The 22,119-nt window shown below is 36.5% G+C and overlaps 3 protein-coding genes across 3 annotated transcripts; 1 reads left to right on the forward strand and 2 right to left on the reverse strand.

The window, feature by feature from the left end:
- The first annotated feature begins 790 nt into the window (after positions 1–790).
- Positions 791–3,541, forward strand: LOC137717306 (probable prolyl 4-hydroxylase 3). The gene is made up of 8 exons (XM_068456616.1): positions 791–1,130; positions 1,245–1,329; positions 1,664–1,761; positions 1,860–1,957; positions 2,301–2,430; positions 2,569–2,756; positions 2,848–2,937; positions 3,232–3,541. The coding sequence occupies exons 1-7, from the start codon at positions 940–942 to the stop codon at positions 2,919–2,921; spliced, it is 864 nt and encodes a 287-aa protein (XP_068312717.1). The 5' UTR covers positions 791–939; the 3' UTR covers positions 2,922–2,937; positions 3,232–3,541.
- Positions 3,542–8,217: 4,676 nt separating this feature from the next.
- On the reverse strand, positions 8,218–14,270 carry LOC137717305 (probable nucleoredoxin 2). The gene is made up of 6 exons (XM_068456615.1): positions 13,905–14,270; positions 10,428–10,919; positions 9,421–10,055; positions 8,728–8,854; positions 8,546–8,645; positions 8,218–8,422 (listed from the first exon to the last, which is right to left on the reverse strand). The coding sequence occupies exons 1-4, from the start codon at positions 14,061–14,063 to the stop codon at positions 8,827–8,829; spliced, it is 1,314 nt and encodes a 437-aa protein (XP_068312716.1). The 5' UTR covers positions 14,064–14,270; the 3' UTR covers positions 8,218–8,422; positions 8,546–8,645; positions 8,728–8,826.
- A 4,310-nt stretch (positions 14,271–18,580) lies between these two features.
- Positions 18,581–19,360, reverse strand: LOC137716824 (E3 ubiquitin-protein ligase ATL23-like). Its single transcript, XM_068456195.1, has one exon. The coding sequence runs from the start codon at positions 19,138–19,140 to the stop codon at positions 18,742–18,744; it is 399 nt and encodes a 132-aa protein (XP_068312296.1). The 5' UTR covers positions 19,141–19,360; the 3' UTR covers positions 18,581–18,741.
- Between the last annotated feature and the right edge of the window lie 2,759 nt (positions 19,361–22,119).

The raw sequence follows: 22,119 nt of genomic DNA on the forward strand, positions 1-22,119 counted from the left end.
TAGTAAACTTTTATGTAAAACAGATGTGAAAAAAAGCCGATTTTTCAAAGCTGGGTTTTGCAGCTTCTTGTTTTTGACTTTTTTTCATCCAAAACTGTGAAAAAAAGCTGAAGCTGAATGTTTACCAAACACAAAAACAGCTCCTAGCTTTTTTTGATACCAACTTTTTTCAGAATCACCTCAGTACCAAACCAGATCTAAATCGGGCGTGCTCGATTCTTGTTAGTGTGTTCTTTTTAGCCCCAATTTTACATTAGTGCCAAATGCAACCAATTTTGTTATTCAAAACTGCAGGCAAAAAATAAGAAAAAGAAAAGAAAAACAATTAATTAGAACTCGTTTGAATGTGTTTTTAAAATGATTGAAATCGTTTTTAGAGAAAATATTTTTTGATTTCAAAAGCATTTAAAGTGTTTTTTGCAATAAGTATCAGTTATGTGATTTTTCTAAGAAACACTTTAAGTGTTTTTTGAGAATTTAATTGCATTTTTACAAATAATTGGTTCCACAAACATTTTCACCAAAAACGCTTTTACTCATTTTAAAAGCACATTCAAATTAGCACTTAGATTTCCTGAATATAACCAGTGTGCAGCCTACAACACTCCAAAAGCTGGAAAATAAAACCGCCACAGACGAAATCACCAAAATACCTATTAATTAACCCTCCCAAAATTCAAACACCAGGGTAATTTCGTCAGCTTGACTAGTTGATAGTTAACCTTCCGACCTATCAATAACGGACACGTTTCAAAAATGACATAATCATTTGCTTGGCGTTCAGACCATCTCCCTCACTGAGATTCTGAAAGCTTCCGTGTCCCCGAGTGGCGAGTCCTCAGGGAACTCAGAATTTAAGCACTCAGCGATCGCTTTTGCATGAGAATTAGGGTTTTTGCATCCAGATCAGAGGTCTAGGGTTTCGGAGCTCGTTCAACAATGGCGAAGGGAAGGTACGGTCGGTTGCAGAGCAAGAAATGGTCGACGTTCATGCTCGTCTTGTCGATGCTGCTCATGCTATCGGTGGTGCTTCTTATGCTTCTCGCTTTCGGAATCTTTTCGCTTCCGGTCAGCACCGACGACTCTTCACCTAACGATCTCAGCTCTTTTAGGCGGAAAACCTTCGAGAGGTGCGCATTTCGCTCTTAAGTGAATTCGATCTGTTCATAGTTTAAGTTAATTTGCTTTCCTTTTATCATCATTTTTTCTGGATTTAAGTAAATAAATGCAATTTTGTTTGTCAGAGGTGATGGATTGGGGAATAGAGTAGAGCAGTGGACGGAAGTGATTTCTTGGGAGCCCAGAGCCTTCATATATCATAATTTCTTGGTTAGTTTTGCTCATTTTAATTAATTAATCTGTTTTATGTGTTTCAGATTATGGTTTGATCTTAATTTTATATTTTGTGAGAAACGTGAAATGTGAATTATGCAAATTAGTGTTGAATAAAAGAAACTTTAACGAAAAGCTCCTCTACTGTTTAATTTAACGAAAAATCACATTTTTACACTAAAAAGTCAATCATGATACTATTCATTTTACTTTTTATTTTGTCATTATCGTTAAAACTCAAAGTTTTTCAAGTCTTTTTCATTAGTTTCCCTTGAATGGGGAACTTTAACGAAAAGCTCCGGAATGTTAACCTTGATATGATTTTGAACAGTCCAAGGAAGAATGTGACTACTTGATAAACCTTGCTAAACCTCATATGGTAAAGTCATCGGTTGTTGATAGCAAGACTGGGAAAAGCAAAGATAGTAGGTATGCATTTCTAAGCATTTCGATCTCTACATCTATAAATGTAGTCTTGGTGTCACCTTAGAAATATTTTACGATGCCTGAGAAATCCTTCTCTGCAGGGTGCGCACAAGCTCTGGAATGTTTCTGAAGAGAGGACGCGATAAGATAATTAGGGATATCGAGAAGAGAATAGCAGACTTCACTTTCATTCCTGTAGGTATGATGCTACTACACCTCCAAGTTTCTTCTACTACACCTCCATGTTTCTTATAGCCGACCCCACTTAGTGGGAAAAGGCTTTGTTGTTGTTGTTGTCAAATGATTATTTGATTAGTGCCTTGTACCGTGAGTCCGTGACACCTCTCGTTTAAATCAAATGCCTTTTTATCGCATAAATTTCAAAAGGAAAAGAGTTTTACAACTATAATATTGTTCAATGATGCTGAAATACAAATTTGGATTAATTCTTTTTGCTTCCTAAGTGCTTTTATCTCCATGTATCGGTTATATCTCAGTGTTATGATTATCTGCTGATTTTTATTCTTGCGTGCAATTTTCAGAGCATGGAGAAGGACTTCAGATTCTCCACTATGAAGTTGGGCAGAAATACGATGCACATTTTGATTACTTCCTAGATGAGTTCAACACCAAGAATGGTGGCCAACGGGTTGCTACTCTTTTGATGTATCTGTAAGATTGTTTTTCTCTTCCCACACGTTCAATATATTTACTAAAGTAACTTAATTTGTATCACATTACCGTGTCTTATGTCTCTGGTTTTTTCAGCGTTCTCTTTCTAATCTACCATTTCTTCTGCCATTGATTCAGGTCAGATGTTGAAGAAGGCGGTGAGACGGTGTTTCCTGCTGCAAAGGGGAATATCAGCTCTGTGCCATGGTGGAATGAATTATCTGAATGTGGTAAACAGGGACTTGCAGTGAAACCTAAAATGGGTGATGCACTGCTATTCTGGAGCATGAGGCCCGATGCAACTCTAGACCCGTCAAGTTTGCATGGCAAGCTCTTTTGCACTCTCTGCTCTCTGTTTTTTTGGGTTATCCAACATATATTGTTACTGATTTTTATTCATTTTATACGCTGTCATAGGCGGATGCCCTGTGATAATTGGTAACAAGTGGTCGTCTACAAAATGGATGCATCTTGAAGAGTACAAAGTCTAAGTCGTTTTATGTAAAGGTACAGCGTTGTTACTTTCGATCATTAATATGTGAATACGCCTTGCTCAATTAATTGACATTCTGCATAAAATATGCTCGAAAGTTAGGATTTTGCTAGATGTCCTGTAACTGGTGGTTAGCCTTGGGTTTATGTGATGATTTACATCCGTATTCTAGTCCTTAAAAAACGAGATGTTGCCTGGACGTAACAAAAAGCCCTTGCAAGGTGGCGTCCAAAATCTAAAACATCTTGCAATAATCCATCAATAGTTTTCCTTGACTTCATTGTCTAATTTCTTTATGTGTTCATCAGGATATGAAGAGAGTTAAGCTGTGCAGGTCGTCCATGGAAGTTAGCAGATTTAGGATCCCTGACAAATGAAAGCAGCCATCCGATTCTAACTGAGTGCGTATGGTATGGTCTGAACCACCATTCACTTGATTTTCTGGTCTCTCAGCAATTTATACCTTGAGATTACAGTGAAGTTATACCAAAAAACATATTTTTATCGAGAGGAACGATGTAATTACAAATTTGTTTTAACCTTTATAATGTTGTCACATTTTCTCAATTTGTACATTCTTTTGTACTATTAGCATTTAAATTCTTCAGTTTTCTTGTACTACTGGTGCCTAGTCGAATTTACTTACAACATGATAGACACCGGACTTATTGAAGACTGCCTTCTTGTCGAATTTATTGAAGAGATGCAATCATTCGTTCTTGTAAAGATGATGAACTGAAGCAAACAAACGAGGGCACTACATGAGTACGTCAAAAGGAGATTCATCCTTTGAATTGAGGTGTCTTCAAGTCCTAGTTCCGCCATGTACACGCCGGGAGGATTTCCCAACCCTTCCATCCACGTTGTATTTTATAGCCAAAAGTAGCAATAAGCTCAGTTTCGTTGAGCACGGCATGGAAAAGTCGAACAGAGGGGCCTATAAATGGAACGATTATGCGTCGGACTTAGTAGCTTGAACTTGAAGAAACTTCATCCTTTTGAAGAGTAAGCCCCTAGTCAGACGTGCTGATAGTTCACCAATAATCCCCACAAGAACAAACTCCGTCTTTAAAATGACGAAAACGATTGTTATCTCTGACCGAAATCTCTCTTGCTTCACAGCATGGCAACCCCACATATCCTGAGGTTCTTAATCACCCTGATGGAGGACCCCGGAGGAGTGTTCTGAAGCCCTAACGCCACCGCCAACTTTTCACCGTCCGCACAGAAGGTGTTCCTTGTCCTGTTCCTCCACATCTTGCAATACAAAGTCGGTATTGGGAAAGTATCCAGATTTCTTCATCTCCGAGCTCAGTTGATCCACCTTGTCAATAATTTGGTTCATTTGCGGATGCGCCTTTGTCTCCTGCAAGAAGCATGCGCACTCTATTCTTCAGTTCAATCCAACTGCAGCCAGGGTTCTTCCTCAAACCATGACTCTTCCTTGTATCCCTCACCCTATCGACTTCCGCCCACATGCCCTCAGAACCATAAATATTTGACAGAAGAATGTAGTTTCCGTAATTTTTCGGTTCCAAATTGAAGAGCTTCTTTGCAACAGACTCGCCTGAAGTCACATTACTGTGTACTCCACAAGAACTTAGTAAAAGCTCCCAAAACACTAGCATCTGGTTCAAACGGCATTTTCTTGATCATGGAATCAGCCTCATCAAGTTTTCCAGCCCGTACGAGAAGTGTCACCAGGCAAGCATAATGCTCCACTCTCTTTTAGACAATGCTCCTTTGACATACTGTTAAAATAATTCCATCCTTCTTCCGTTAAACCCTTCTGGCTGCATGCGGACGGTATGCAAGTAAAGCTGATGAAATCGGGCTTCTGACCATTTTCTGGTGTGCATTTTATCAAAACAAAGCCGAGACAAGTGGATTTTTCCGCATTTCGCGTACATATCAATCAACTCGCTACCCACATACACATTGTTAGAGATCCCCATCCTGAGAGCAAAACAGTGGGTTGCCTTCCCGTGCATCAAGGCTGCAATGTTGCCGCACGCTGGAAGCAAGGGATGGTCACAAAGTTTGGCTTCACACCCTCAATCTGCATCTCTCTGAATAGCTCCAAAGCCTCCATATCCTTCCCATTCTGAGAACAACTAGCAATTATCGAGGTCCAAGACAATATTCGGTTCCATTCCTTGGCCCTTAAACCACCGGAATATCTCCAGTGCGTTGTCAACAAGACCATTTCGCGAAAGCCCTGTGACTAAAGCATTGCAAGCACCAACATCCGTTTGATCCATTTCATCGAACAACCGTGACATCTCAAGTGTGCAGGCACACTTCCCATACATATCAATAAGCGCGCTTACGATACATTTGTCTGACACAAGTCCCTGCTTGATCACGGAGCAGTGAATCTGAACCCCCACTCCCAAATTGTTGGCGTAAAGAGAGAGGAGCTTGGTGGTGAGATTGGTGTCGTTGGAGAGGCCGGTTTTGAGGATTTGTGCGCGGGCTTGACGCACCTGCGATGAGGAAGCTGTGAAGGGGTTTAGAAATTGGAGCAGTGTTTTGTGCAGATTTTCTAGCAGATTCAGAGGTTGCCTTGTCATGGTTTCCTCTGTAACCAGTTCCCTCCAAAAGTGCCAACCAGAATACCAGCACACCAGAACAAAATACGTCCACGTTTGAGCGACATGTCGTGTAATCTTTATCTTAATCATGCGATCTAATTACATAACAGCCCCCTGAGGTTCGAGCCCGCTGTAAAAAAAACACACAATGTTTCATTTTTTTTCACATTACTACCTAACATTTACATAAGTTTTCGTCTAACCGAAATCTTAGCTTCCACATGGTACGTTGATAGGTAACGGAGGCCTAAATAGTTAGACACAAAAAGAGTTTTAGTTAGGAACTAGTAAATTTTACCCGTATGTTGTTACGGAAACGAAAATATGACTATAGATTATATTTTTAACATATAAATATGCAAAGAGTGTTATAAATACTAAACAGAAAATGGAACAAATATTTTTACAAATATGTCTAAGTTTATATAATTTGCGGAAAAAACATTATCAAATGTCTTATCATTAGTATACAAAAATGGTTAACCTAGTATTCCCCCTTGGCAGTGATCCTAAAGAGCCCATTGTTTATATACACAAAAAGAATGAGGAATTCATGTAAGGATCAACTATTTGCACACAAAAAAATGTGAATCAATACTTATTTATTTTGGATAACACATGCCAACATCCTTTTAACACATGAGCAAAAAAAAATTTTATTGAAGCAGTCACTGCAGAAAAAACAGTATTGATCATCAGGAGAAAAAAAAAAAAAAGAAGCTACAAATGAAAGAAAAAAAAGGAGAAAAAGCAGAAGCCAAAAGCAAAAAGAAAAGAAAATAAGACAGCAAACATGCAGGAAAGAAAAGAGAAATAAAAGAGAATAGAGCTTACAAACATACATTGCTTTGTCACATTTTTTTAATTATTTTTTTGTCCTGCCATCATTTTTTTTTTTTTTTTTTTTTATCTTTTTCTGGACTAAAAGAAAGACTTATCGTGCCACGCCGGATTTAACTCATATATATATATATATATATAATTTTTTTTTTTTTGGCCTTACCATCAGTTGCTTTATCATCCTTTTTTGTCCTGCCCCCAATTTTTTTTATCTTTTTCTGGACTAAAAGAAAGACTTGTCGTGCCACACCGGGTTTAACTCACATTTTTTTAGATTTTTTTACCTTACCAACAGTTGCTTTATCACATTTTTTTAATATTTTTTTTGTAACATTTTGTTTGTCTTACCATCAGTTGCTTTAAAAACAGTTTTAAACGGAAAATTATAATCTGAGTTGTTTTCTTTTTGTAAGAATTCTCATAACCCTAAACAAATATAAAAGTTTACTGCAAGCTTATAGCTAATCGGGTCACATTCTCCTTCCTCTGCAAATAAACAAATCAAAATTCGATGCCGAAAACTATTTAAAAATATATATATTTGTTGTTTTGCTTTTCTTTAAAAAAAACGTATACAATTTTACACATTTTCAAATCTGCATATTTTTAAGATCTTGTAATTTTTCAATAAATTTATTAGTTTGGCATTCTCAATCCAAAAAGACTAAAATTGTTATCTTCACAGCATCAAAGATTGCTGGTTGTCGTCGCCATAGCGTTTCCAATCATATTGTCATTTTGGATAATTTACAATTGATTTTACCACAATTAAAGCTAACTTTATTAATTGCAATGTAAATATTATTCAATCACTCACAACTATTTCACAAAAAGCAGAGACCCATTTTTCATTATTTATTGAGAAAAACTATTTGCAAATGGCCAAAACTGAAATATCCAAACAAAAACCACAAAAAACTCATATGCAAACAAAACATAGTCCCTCCGAAAAAAAACAAAAAACCATTCCATCCAACAAAAGATTCAGGAAAAAGGAAAAAAATTATATACCTTGATGATAAAGAGCTTGCAAAGCTGCAGAGAAAAACTGGAAATTCGAGCAACAACTCTTGCTGCAACTAAAAATCAAGGCAGATCAGAAAAGTACACCCAAAGCTTGAAAAAAATTAAATCACATACAATCAAAAAAATAGAAACTCATCAGTAAACGTTTGATCGTATCCTTAACTTTTTCTGAAATAAAAAATCAAAACACATTAGACGACCACACATAAACCATGAAAAAAAAAAAAATTGAAATCCCATGTGGCAAGAAAACCAAATAACTCACCAAGACCCACAGCACTAACCCACAAAATCAGCCAAAAGATACAACATACGGGAAAAAGCTAAATCTGGGAGAGAGAGAGAGGAAGAGAGAGCAAACGGGTGGAAAACAAGAGAACCAAATGCAATGGGGGTAAAAGTTCGATTAAATGCAGTCAAAAGGAACTGAAAAATAAAGAGAAAGCAAAAAGCGGCGATCAAAGACGCGTGGAAGTGAAGGGCACAACCGTCCTCTAACTGTGGAAAGCAAGAAAGATAACGAATAAAAGGAAAATTTTTAAGGGTAATTTCGCCATTTCACTGTTAATGAACAGTATTAAGAAACTGAGTTTTATTACATATAATTTAATAACTAAGGTAGTAATTTGAAAACAAAAGAAAACGTTTTGTCGTTTTTCGAAAGTGAGTCCCCAAGTTTTACAGCCAGTTGACACAACAATTTAGTGCCTAATGTTCGTCAAATTTTATTTTTGACTAAAAGTTTGTAATAAGTATTGTTTATTTCTATTCCATAAATTTCATAATACGGAAAGCTTCAAAGTCAATTTAGCCCAACATATTTATATTTACAGCATGTAATTTGTATATTCTTGTTATTAATTTGGCCAGGTAGTGCGTATGATACATGGCCGTATGATATATAACAGCTTGAGTTTGTTTATGGACATTGGTTTACTTTACAGAGGCAGTCAAGCAGAGCTTTGAGTTTATCATCATAATCGTGACGGCCTCAAACCCTCATCATCTCCTCAAACTCCTCGTAATTGATTTTTTCATCCTACAAAAAATTTAAGACTTCAGTCATCTGGAGAAACACAACGGCAATATACATACATATACATACACGCGCAAATATATAAATGTGTGTACATATAATAAGTATTTGTGTGTAGATGATTACTTTATCTGTTTCCACATCATTCATGATTTCGTCAATAGTAGCGTCGTCCCCCATACCATATTCAATCATTGCTTGTCTCAGTTCATCTCTGGTGATAAACCTGAACAGCTTAAACCAGTCAATGATGATTCAGTAGAACTTAATTATCGAAACTCTGGATTAATTAAATTGATTAAACTAACCAGCTATTATCCTTGTCGAAGAACTGGAAAGCTTGTACAAATGTTCGTCCCTCTCCAGTTTATGGCGATGCATGGTGGCAGTTATAAATTCAATGTAATCTAGAGTCCCGTTCTTATCAACGTCGGCCTAACCAGAAAAGAAGAACAAATTAATGTAAACTAGATATTATTAATGTCAAGTGAAATTCGAGCATGAAGATAAAAAATTTCGAGTACCGACGGCATTCATCAGCTGCTTTATTTCTGTAATGGAAAGCATGCCACGGAATAATTGAACTTACAAGCATGCCAGGAAATAATTGCCAGAACTAACACCACGGTGAACAATGACAATGAATCATAAGGATTAGACTACATGTGATCCAATATTCTAGTGAATAGGATGTTGGGTTTCCAGCCACGTATCTCGGGTTTTAAATTTTCGAATCCTCACCATCCCCTTAATAACAACCAAAAAAAAAAAAAAAAAAAATCGTATGGATTAGAAGCCAATGGATCATAAGGATCGATAATAACTGATAATGAAGTCCAAATTACTTTAAAAATTAGAACAATGTTACATACAAAATGATTAAATAGGGAATTAATTATTCTCAATCCCAAACCTTAGTTAAAAACCGAGATCACAAATTGTATAATACAGCACAAGTTTAATTAGTAATTTAGTAATATTAATAAGCTTCAATAAATCACCTATTGGTGTTGGTATTGCTATTGGGAGTGGTAGCAGTCACACACTTGGGGTGCACCTCATATCCACATTCAAGACACTGGTAAGCCCAACCACATCCTTGTTCATCACAATCACAACATATGAAGGGCCCTCCTCCGTTGCCCTCCGACACCAAATTCAGCTCGTGTCGATGCCCTCCGTGGTACACCGACCGAGGGAGGTTCTTAGCCTCTTCATCCATTTTCTTCTCCAGCAACTCCACTTTGGCATCCGTAAAGGGATACGCATTTTCTTTGTATAAGTTTATAAGATTTCTGCCCTGCTGGGTCACAGTTTTACCATCAGGCCCTAAAATTACCAAACGAGGGATACCTTTGACGTCAAAATGCTTGACAAGTTCTTTTATGTTTGGATCCCCAAAGGGTAACGCTAGCCATGGCATGGTGTTGAAGTATGAGTCGAACGAAGTTTGGTCACGATCACTCGACACAAATACTATCTCGAAGTCTTCTCCGTCGTGATCATCCACTAGCACTTTCTCCTTAATCATGTCGTAGATGGAGATCAACCTTGGAGCGAAATTAACGCACGGACGACACCATTGAGCTGAGAAGTAGAGTCCAATGGTTTTGCCTCTCAATGAAGCAACTGACACCTGTGTGCACAAGAGATATAAAATGGGAGATTATATTCACACACCCCAAATTACTTCTCCCATACCTTTCTTTTTTCTTTTTTTTTTCTTTTTTTCTATCAGGGTTAGTGGTGTGTAGAAAATATTAAAAATTTAAAAAGGTGCGGGAGAAATAATTTGGGATGTATGAATATAATATCTCATGCATATATGTTATACTGCAAGAGTTCTTTGTGCATCATCTACGACATTGTCTAAAATATCTAATAGCATGTCAGTACGTTTTGAGAAAATAATATCAATATCGACACAGTATTAACAACATTAAAAATTTCATAGCAAGATTATATGTACTTGGATAAGGCATGCTCGAAAGTATAGACAAAATTTTACCTGTTTAGGCGTGGGGTGACCCAAAAGATAATCTCTATCATGGTTTGTTAGTAAATTGGTCAGAGTTTGGTTCTCATGCCTCGCCTTCTCCTCATCTTGCAATTCCTCCAACCTTTGTTTTGTAAAAGGGAAGGCATCGACCCCGTAACGGTAGATAATTTCAACTCCATCGTTCAACGCCTCTTCCTTGTTATCATTAGGTTGCAAAATAACCAAGCTGGGAATACTTTCCACATCAAACTTACGGTTCAAGGCTTTCTTGGTGTCCAAGTCAGAGAAAGGAATCGCCAGCCACGGCATGCATGCATGGTATTTGTTAAAGGCTTCAGAGTCTTCGTCAGATGACACGTACACAACCTCAAAGTTGGACCCACTGCTCTTCAGCTGCTCGTAGATGCCAACCAGGACTTGGTTGAAGTTCCAGCATGGCGGGTACCAATTGGCTGAGAAGTAGATGCCTATTATCTTCTCATTAAGATCAGAAACTGTCACCTGCAATATATTAAAATGTTAAATGTGGATGCCTAATGTCCTTTTACTCCAACTCACATATTTCTTTGTATTCCTTTAAATAATATTTATAGAATTTGTGCATTATTAGGACCCACAAAACAAAACATTTAAAAAGTAAAAACACATTAAATTTTTATACGTCAAAATTGATCTCACACAATCTCTATGTCAATTTACGTTATATTGACATACCGCCCAAAGTGTTAGAAAAAAATTATGTAGCATCCTACGTAAGATTTAGCATCTACTTTCAAGATGTTTTAATTAAAATTATTTACTTAACTTTTCTTTAATGTACACTAACTTCTTTGGAATCAACTATAAAAAAAAATTACATGGCATTCTACGGTAAAATTTAGCCTCTCCTTTAAAAATGATCTAATTAAAATTATTTCCTCGATTAACTTTTCTTTACCCGACACTAACTTATTTGGAATCAACTATAGAGTACATAATTAACATAGTAAAGACGGGTTTCTGAAAATACCTTAACAGAACGAAATAATGTAAGAATAATAGTATACTTACCATTTATTTATATACATTTTCTTTAATAGAATAATAATCCACTAACACATGTGGATTCTATTTTTATTAAAAAATCATACAAATGATAATACAATATAAAAATATAATTTTTTTGATATCGTAAGGTTTAGGGCGCAATATTATAAAGAATAATGATATTGACCAAGACCCTTTCATTCAAAAAACATGTATGTCGACCTTTATTATTTTCATTATTCCACGCCAAATACTTATCCAAAGTACTGGGTGCATGGACCAGAAGCATCTGGAAGTGTGGACCGCCTGAACAATTCCGACAAGAGGGCTACATCGATCAATGAGCTGAAATTTGCTGGTTTTCACCCACAGGTAAGAATCTAAGTTAAGCTCGAAAGCGGATGTTGTACCAAATAAACGTGCAGGTGGACGGACGTGATTGGACCGCGTGTTGCCCCAGTAATATTGATGTGGGACGGAATTGACATTAGGGTGCCACATGTCGATTTAGAAAATCAGCAATGCGTGGTTGTCCATCTTTGACTGTGACACCACTTTATCATGTTCATCTCGTGACAAATAGCGTCAAAATTTGCTGCGTTTCTGCTTTGGTTTGGTAAATTTCAATCTTCCACACTCACAGAATAAATTACTGAGAATAATAAGTTACTTCAATGGTGAGGTGGATAGAGTGATCGATAAGAATTCCAGAATTATTATTAACGTTTCAAAAATTTTATTTTATATTTTAAATTTTTTATATTAAGAAAAAAATATATATTTATGAAGAGTATAGAATAAGATTTTTAAAGTACCAATAACACTTTTCAAGAATTAAGTTTGAGATTAATTTTCTTTGGTAATGAAATTACTTAAAAAATGTACAGATCATTAAGCACATAATATGTTGTTGAGCTAAGAGAGGTTTCACTTTTTCTTTGGAGAGGTCGTCTACAATTAAATTGTTTAATTTAAAACGAATTTTCGCGTACTCAAATGTTTGATCATCATAAAGGAGGGTGGATGACCTCGAACCTCATAATTAAAGGGCCTATATCTAAAAAAACCCTTATAATCATTTAGAATAATTCATAAAATGACAATATAATCACTCTGAATATTGCTCCTAGAAGCATCTGCAAAAGATGTAGCAATTGAATAGCTAGTTAAATTTATTGTCACGCAAGAAAAACGCATCTCAAACAAAGGAAGTAACCCTTAGCAAATTGAAGAATTAGCAATTAATCTTGCATTCCTTCAAGTGAGCAAATTAAGTCCCGCTATATATTTTGCTAAAATATTATTTAGTAAAGATTTTGAAACTAAAATTTTGGCTTAGACGACAAGATAAAGTTAACATATTTATATTTTCTTTGACCAAAAAAAACATATTTATATTTTAAACTGAAGGATGAAATTTGAAGAGCCAGTTGAAAATTCGGTTGGAGTGACAAATTTTTAAAGTAGCATACAGTCAAATGGGTTAACGAAAAACACTTGAAGTTTACTAGCTCCTTTAGAGATCGTCTAAGATGGTGTTTAGAAGATTTACATATTTTGGTAAAATTTGTCAAATACGTACTGTAAATTTCCCTTTTCTTTGTTCTATAGATCATCAGCATAGCATGCATGAATTGTGAGAAAAGCTTTACGTAATTTACGCACTCTTGCATGAAATACTTAATAAACCAAGACTCCGCGTACGCGTACGTGTGTCTATATGTGTGTGTGTGTATTATGCATAACTCATAGACTCACAATACATCTAAAATTCAGCTCAACACAATAAGAAAATTTATCATAAGTGCAAGCACACAAATTTAAAATGTAACATTCAAAACTCGATCGTTCTTATCTTGTTGAATCTTGACATTTTCTAATCATCGATCAAGAGACTCGCAAATATCCCCAAGAACAACACGATCATTTATTATCGTCTTGTTAAATTAGTTTTGTACTCTTATGTATAACAATATAAATACAGAGGCCTCCGTAGGTTTGAGTCGCACAAGAGTACGTTGTTCTACTATCGTCTTCGTGTGGTAGGGGACGGAGATTTTTCTACAAGGGATTTGGTTTCTTTAGTGGGAAAAGAAGAGGGGGGAGGGGGGGGGAGGGGAAACACACACACACATATGGACCTCCATTAAATCTATGATTATAAATCTTCGTCTTGTTCAAGGATTAACGGGAAGATATGCAGCTATGTTTTTAGTCATATTTTATGTCTTGCAGAGATAGTACATATCTCAGATCCATCTCAGAATTATTAAATCGGATTGCATAAAAATTCCGACATAAATATTCGTTTCATGTTCCGTATATCTTTGGATTTTTATCCATAAGAGAAAACTGTTTTCAGTCAGGTGTTTTTCTCTAAATTTCAGTTAGACTTTTCTTCTCCTTCGGAAGGAACAAAATTAAAAGGAAAAAAAACTTAATTTACTGAAAGAGAGATACCTGGTTTCCAGTCGGAGAAAGAAGGTAGTCACGATCTTTGGAGGCCAGGAGAGATGAAACTCTTGAGCTCGAGACAGCAGCGCCACCATACCCACCACCACCACCGTTGCTTACTGCAGCTTCAGAACCATGACTGATCTTCACGTTCATCTCCTTCATATAGATCTCTTTCTTTACCACCGGCACAATATGGATTGAAGACGGGAGAGAGAGAGAGCGCCGTAGGGGCTCAAGAAAAATCAATCAAAAACAGTAGAGCCTCCACTACTATCCTTCCAACTCCTTATATTCCGTTCCAAAGAACCTTATTCCACCACGTCATTGCATCCAATACTAATTAAGCCCCCCAACCCATCATACATACATCCGAAAGTCTGCCCCCACCCCAACCCTAGAGACTCTGATTGCCTACTTCTCAATTGCTTTTTGCAAAACTGCTGCTTTTCCAATCACCACCTCGTTTTGTACCCAAAAAAAACCCAACTTTTAGTCTGTCCTTACTGTTAAAGGTCAACCCTAACCAACCAGAAGGTGACACACGTCCAGGTCATTGGATGGTGGATAGCTATGAATTCTAATTATCATTGCCAAGGAGGCAAGGTCCGTGTAGTCATAAAGGACTTTTGAATCGATGGTTTTTGATTTATGAAAGCCAAACCAACAGAGGGACACATGTCCGTCGCTACTTATTTCCATTCTCTTTAATCAACTTTTATATTCATGCTTTTTCCAGGAAAATGTGAGCCCCTTGACGAATCAGCTGCATTATTTTTTTTAGAATAATCCTTGCAAATCTCTTGGGACTGACGTATTTTTATTTTATAAATTTTATAAGGAGTTCTTAGTTTTATGGTAAATTATTCGAAATAGAGACTGTTTAGTAATATGAATAGTTCAAATAATTGAACTGTTTTGTAGAATTATCAGATAAACTGGTTAAATGGTCACTTTTAATAACACTGATACTGTTTTCAATTTGGTAATTATCATATTCACAATCCGTTAGGGATATGATTTTATTATAAAATATCTTGGTATTAATTGAAGTAAGATTAGGGTATTTAAACTATTATTTAGTTATTGATATGGTTGATGTGAGACATTTCAATACATTTATTGTTTATATATTTTGTTGGTTTCCTGATATATTTTAATAACTAAATGATATTCAATTCGAAAAAAACTTTTGACTACTTATTTTGTCAATGAATTTTTGGTTAAATTTCAATTTTCTTCAACTATAAATCAAGGTCATGTAAGCAAATTTTTTTTTTTTTTTTTTAAATTCTAGCCTCATTGAAATCAAATTTTTACTTTGCTACTGAGTACATTCTGATTATTAACTTCTCGTGATTAGTTCTCTCTATTCAAGTCTTTCTCTCTTCTAACATAACATATCTCGTGAGCACATAAATAATCACGAAATTTTTTTCACTTTATATAAGTCATTCTCCTACTAAACCAGCCAAACTTGGGTGAACCAGTCATGTTTTTAGAAACCATCAAACGAAACAACTTAGGGTAACGTGGAGCTCTGCATAATCAAGCTATAGGGTTTTGCCTCAGTTACCCTAACCGAAAACGATTTAGAATCTAACGTGGTCCCACCGGAAGCGATCTGCCGAACATCGAGGCCACCTGTCCTTCCTGGTTGCATCGTCCAACCAAGAAAAAGCCAAAAGTGATCGTCGTCCCAAGCAGAGATCGTGAACTGCAAGACAGCCAGTGTTGGGGCGTGGCCGAATGAGGAAGACACACGTGGAACGTTTCGGCTGCACGCCTGATTTAGAGTCTTTGGGTAAAGTTGTTCGGGCGGGGGCCCACCACCCAAGGTTGACTCACGTGGGTCGTCGTTAGCTGATGACAAGTGCCTAAGTTTGGTTATCTTCTTAATCTTTGTTTAAACAACATAGTAGGTTTTTGATTGGGTTCTCTTTCTTCTTATTTTTCTTTTTTTTTTTAATAATAATAAAACTGATATCTAACACATTAATATAAATATATTCCCACACTGACTTTATGAAGAGGCTAGTAGCATTATGGAAATGAAACGCCCTTTTAAACTTCTTCATTCGAATTCGAAGCTCTCAAACTTTTTTCTGTTCCATTCTCCATGAAAAAACAAACTTAATTATTGAAAGAAAAAAAAATCAAAGTTATTAGGCCCAACGGCGAGTTGGCAAGGCACTATGTGCAATCATTCATTGGAATTGGAGTAGGAATCTCTCTTTTCCTATTATCACCCTCTTCCCTTACCTCCTCTCATACTTTTTTTTTTTTTTTTTGTCATTTTCTCTATACAAAAAGTTCAAAACAAGATGTTGATGTAACTAAATAGTAACCATTTAAATAAAACAAAAGCGAAAGGAGAGAAATTAGATGAGAAAAGAATCCTGCTCTGCCAGAATTTTGGAGCACAATATAGTTGTGTTTCACGTGCGAACTAGGTTGGGTTCTTGGGTATCTAACTTTCATGTTACATTGGCCTTTAGGTTGTACAGTTCAAAATTAATGTTTTGGGCTAAAATGGATTTTTGTTGAATTGCCCCCGACATTAACCTATGCCCATGTTGATTTTTCGGATTGGATCAAATTTTTTCAAATCTTGAGCCCAATTGAAAATGAAATTTCTTTCGTTTATACAAAATATTTTTTACTTTAAATTAATCTAAGTTATAGGAAGGTGAAGTAATTTGAAGTTCTAACCATGAAATCAATTTGTATTATAAGTAGTATCTTATTTTTTATGAACAAATGAAATGTCCCTTAATTTCCTGAGAGGGATTGTTGCTCTTAGTAGCCGCCCTCATGTCTGCAGTTTTTTTTTTTTTTTGTAAGGAAGCGGGGAATACAAATCAAAGCTAACTTAAAACGTTAGAGGAAACAAAGGGAATTCGAAATACCCCAGAAGTATCATCCATGAATGCTGATCCAGTCCAAACAAGAGGCTGATTGGGTCATCATGTGTTTTGCTTGGGTTTGTTTGCCTTTTGACCTAATTGCAGCTTATTTTTATGTTGATTTCCCCCGCAACATCTTAAATAAAGCCAAAATTCATATTAAAACTAATCCACTACATAATTCTTCTCCCTATAAATATGTTTCAACTCATATCTTCTCAATTTGTCTTATCATTAGTCTAAAGCCTTGTACAATTGCGTCGACAAGATTAAGGTTATCGATAGGAGTTTACTTTACCAACAATAACAACATCCCTGCCCTTGCCCCAAATTGACAGCAAAGCTTCCCAACCAATCTCCATGATGATCCCTTAATACACCACCAACCCCAAATTCATCTATAATTTATCATTCTAGAGCCATCAACATTCTGATCCCACCAACTTATATCTAGGGGATTCCAAGTAAATAAAATTTCTCTCTTATCAGGATTAAACTTAACACGTAGACAAAAAGTATTAGTGATGTGAAAGGACGTCTCCTAAGATGAGGTTCCAAAGAAAACAAAAAGAGATAGTTGCTCAACTCCACGTCCGTTAACATCCATTTTTCATGATGAATTTGCGTTGTAGTGCGTATTGACTTATTACCTACTCCACATTTGTACGCTTGTGACACGATATTTTAACTTTTGACAAACAAAATACATCTCTGCAACACTCATTGAATAACCAATGACTGATAATTGATACAAAAGTTTGGAGATTTGTTTTTGGTAAAACATTTGAGACTTTGTTTACAACTAATGTTAGGCAGACAAAATTTTTTGACTAAATTTTCAAACCATGTGATGTATAACCAATAAAAAATAAGCAAATTAATTAGCACTTAAGTAATAATTCAATCGTTAACAATCACATCGTATGGTTTATTAAATTTTAGTCCAAAATAGTTGATCTTCTAGCACTATCATTTACTATCTTGATGACATAAACCCAATGATTGCGGAGGAATTATGTCTTTAAAATTCCTTTTCTACTACTCAGTACTCACCCCTTGGCATTGGAAACACAAAGCACACGACGTGGCAGGATTTATGGTTCCAGCTGCCCAATTCTGTGGATACACTGATTACGGACTAGATTCATTGCTTGCAATCAACGAAATGAATGAAGAAATCATTTGTGGAAGGAATTTCAATTTTCAGGTGGGAACTCATGAATCAAAATTTGTTTGGCTTCCAATATAAATATATAATATTAGTAGGAGAATTGACGTTCAAATATGAGGTGACAAATAATCTATAATGAAGTTACATGAGAGATAATTCATGAAGAGCCTTAATTTTGGAAATAAAGTTTTTTCAACATTGCCTCTGAATTTTGAGCATGTTCACTTAACAAAAGTTGGAAAAATGAAGGAATCGGAGAATGTAGAAAGAAAGAAAGTAAGAATAAACAATTAGATCAACTAAACGTAAGGGAAAGTTCCTCGTGTTTATTAATTCCAATTTCAATTTTTATTCCTTGTAGTAACCATTCCTTTGTTATGAAAGTGGTAGTGAAATTGGTCGTGAGAAGACATCTACTGTTTACAGTCGCAAGAGATGCCGACATTAGATGCCACTTTCACTGTTTAGCATAGTCCATCATATTTAACATCTAATGTCGACATTTATTGCAACTGTACCACTATTTCTTATGTCATTGTTATAGTATTGCAGTTCTTTTCGAATCGCTTTGTTTCAAGGAAAAAAAAAAGAGAAGAAAAGGTCCGTAAAAAATGGAAATTATATATACGTAGATTGATACAACTCAGAAAATAATAAATTTGACAATAAACAATAACAATCTAGTGGCTAATTAATAACAAAATTTCTGTCAATAGAGTAGCAAAATGAAACTACAGCTAGCTTTTGCTTTTCTTTTGTTTCGTAATCAGCACGGATTCTCAGAAACATCGAGAGACTGATCAACCGGGTGAATTTTTGCTCGACAAACCGGGCAAAACGAGTGCTTCGAAAGCCAGGTATCGGCGCACAGCAGATGGAAGGCGTGGTTACAGCCGGGAACCACCCGCGCCGGTTGCTCTCCGTCGATATCGTCCAAACACACCGCACATTCCCTCCTCTCCGCCATCACCTCTTTCCCCGTTATTTTAGGCAACTTGTCGAGTTCTGACGCCGACAACCCCTTCTCGGAAACCTGCTTGACAGGCAGGCCAATGTCGCCGGCCTGGTCGTTCGTAGCGTACCATAACAGACATACGTACACTATGAACACCGCGCTTATCCCCACGCACGGCAGAAACATCGTCAAAAACACCGAAAGCAGCATTTCGATGTTTTCTTTACGGGAATCAAACTCCTACAGTGAACCGGAAAATTCAAATTCTACAGTAGAACTAAGGTTTTTTATGGTGGCCGGTGGAGAAGTTGGTCAGGTGAGGAGTGATGTTGTTGTGCGCAGCAAAACATAGCGGAAATTAGGGTTTTTCAAACAAGACAAAACGAAAAGTCATGGGAAAATGAGAAATAAATACCATGGCTTGGGGAGATGGAATTCTGAGGTGGGAAAGTGACTTGGTGACTGGCTGGGTGGTTTACAGTGTGAGTAGGCAATGGTGACGTGGATCTGTTATTTCCCCTTTGTTCACGCGTTTCGTGTTTCGCAAGTTTCTTAAAAGTGAAATATCTTGGTACATGTTGTAAAATCGTCAGTGTATACAGTGGAATAAATGAAACAAAACACAAAATTTACGAGGTTCTTCTACAGTTAGTATGACTGGAGTACGTTCTCGAGGCAGCAGTGGTGCTTTCATTATAATTTGGAATAATAGGAGTATAAAGACAACTCTCCATATTATCTCTCTATTCTTCCTCTCTTCTCAGCTGCTTCTATCCTCATTCGTATCTCTCCTCACCTCTCATTCATTTTATAAGCAAAGAGAATATTATTCCCTTTACAAATTTTCCACAAATGAATAGTGAAAATAAAGTGCATGAATAGTAACAAATCATTCATATGGCCCATCCACATATTATTCACAATAGTACAACTATTTTCCCTCTAGCAATATGTTTTAAGTAAAAATCAATTACTTAAAAACTATTTACGATACATATTTTCATCGACTCTCGTAAAATCGACAACTTTATTTGCTTAGAATTACCCTTCACACTATCGATTGTATATAAATGAAATTCTTGCGTGTAACATATTGAACGCAAAAATCGAAACACTTTTTCAAACTTCAAAATTTTTATTTAATGAAGGAGATTGATTATTATAAAATTAAATCAAACTCAAATTTTTGGTCTAGCCTAACAAAATTATGCGTATCTCTTCGTAAACTCTTTGGTCCACTACTGGATAAGATTGAGCCTTAGGTAAGGATGAGTTACATAACTCATGCGTGTGGTTGGGTAACATAACGCATCATATTTTTCCTATTTCGGGTTTGTAGCCAATCCGGTCTATGTTTTAATTTCTCTTACCAAAACATTGGTTGGGCTACAAGTCCAATTTAATTGAAAATAACTCATCTCACTCTGCATACCAAACGAAGCCTTTAAGTCAGCATGTCCCTTTATGGGCCTTTGGCACACTCAGCACTCTACTAAAAAGGCCCACAAGGAACAAGAAACGTTTATTCTGTTGTTTGCCTGTTGGGATTAAGGAGAGAATAGGGCCATGAAATGTGGACCAGATGGTGAACACGATTCAAACTTCCTAAATTTGATGCCTTGCAAGTCACCCTACTTGTCCACGATGTCGCAAAACTCATCACAATAATTAATACTATAATTGCAAAGTGTTATAGTTTCTTATTTTTTCTTGACAATTCTTATATGATCGCTTAACCCGAATTTTGATTCCGTTAATTCGAGTAAAATGTTTTGTGCGGATGTATGTTAGGCTAGTTGGCCAAAGAAGTATAACCTTTTTTTTTAATTCGAGTTTGAACTTCTCTGCCTATAGATTATAGAATATCACATTTTTGATATCAAAAATAAAAACAGAATGAGTAGCAAACAATAACTTGTCACTCAGTACTACGGTTTATTGATATTTCTCTTCACTTATAAGTGAGAGATGTCGCATCCCAGCCCGGGGCGGATCACTTCCCGGGCCCGCTCCACCACTGTAGCACGATATTGTCCGCTTTGGGCTTACCATTTCCTCACGGTTTTGTTTTTGGGAACTCACGAGCAACTTCCCAGTGGGTCACCCATCATGGGATTGCTCTAGCCCCCTTCTCGCTTAACTTCGGAGTTCCTATGGAACCCGAAGCCAGTGAGCTCCCAAAAGGCCTCGTGCTAGGTAGAAATGAGAATATACATTTAAGGATCACTCCCCTGGGTGATGTGGGATGTCACAATCCACCCCCCTCAGGGGCCCGACATCCTCGTCGGCACACCACTACCAGGGTTAGGCTCTGATACCAAATTGTCACATCCCGGCTCGAGGCGGATCACTTCCCGGGCCTGCTCCACCATCGTAGCACGATATTGTCCGCTTTGGGCTTACCATTCCCTCACGGTTTTGTTTTTGGGAACTCACGAGCAACTTCCCAGTGGGTCACCCATCATGGGATTGCTCTACCCCCCTTCTCGCTTAACTTCGGAGTTCCTACGAAACCTGAAGTCAGTGAGCTCCCAATAGGCCTCGTGCCAGGTAGAAATGAGAATATACATTTAAGGATCACTCCCCTGGGTGATGTGGGATGTCACAAGAGATCTTAGGTTTAATTATCGCCAAAGCCGAATTTGAACCACATTGTTATTGTTATTAGCCCATTGTGAGGCTAAGCTTACCCTTTCCCCATAGTGTTGATGGTATCGTTTGTCCAAAAAAAAAAAAAACAATAACTTCACAAAAAAAGTGCGTATTTGACTGTTTAATACAATTTCCTTCACATTATCCGCAGACACTTGGGCTACCTGATTCTAGCAGGAGGCCTGAAGTTTATTCACTTTACAAATTTTCCACAAATGAATAGTGAAAATAGTGTGCATAAATAGTAACAAACCATGCATGTGGGCCATCCACATATTATTCACAACAGTACAACTATTTTCCCTCTCGCAGTATGTTTTAAGTAAAAATCAATTACTTAAAAACTGTTTACGACACATATTTTCATCGACTCTCGTAAAATCGACAACTTTATTTGCTTGGAATTACCCTTAAGACTATCAATTGTATACAAATGAAATTCTTGGTCTGGCCTAACAAAATTATAAAATTAAATCAAATTCAAATTTTTGGTCTTGCCTAACAAAATTATGCCTATGTCTTCGTAAACTCTTTGGT

This window comes from Pyrus communis, chromosome 15 (assembly GCF_963583255.1).
Source record: "Pyrus communis chromosome 15, drPyrComm1.1, whole genome shotgun sequence".
Lineage (NCBI taxonomy): Eukaryota > Viridiplantae > Streptophyta > Magnoliopsida > Rosales > Rosaceae > Pyrus > Pyrus communis.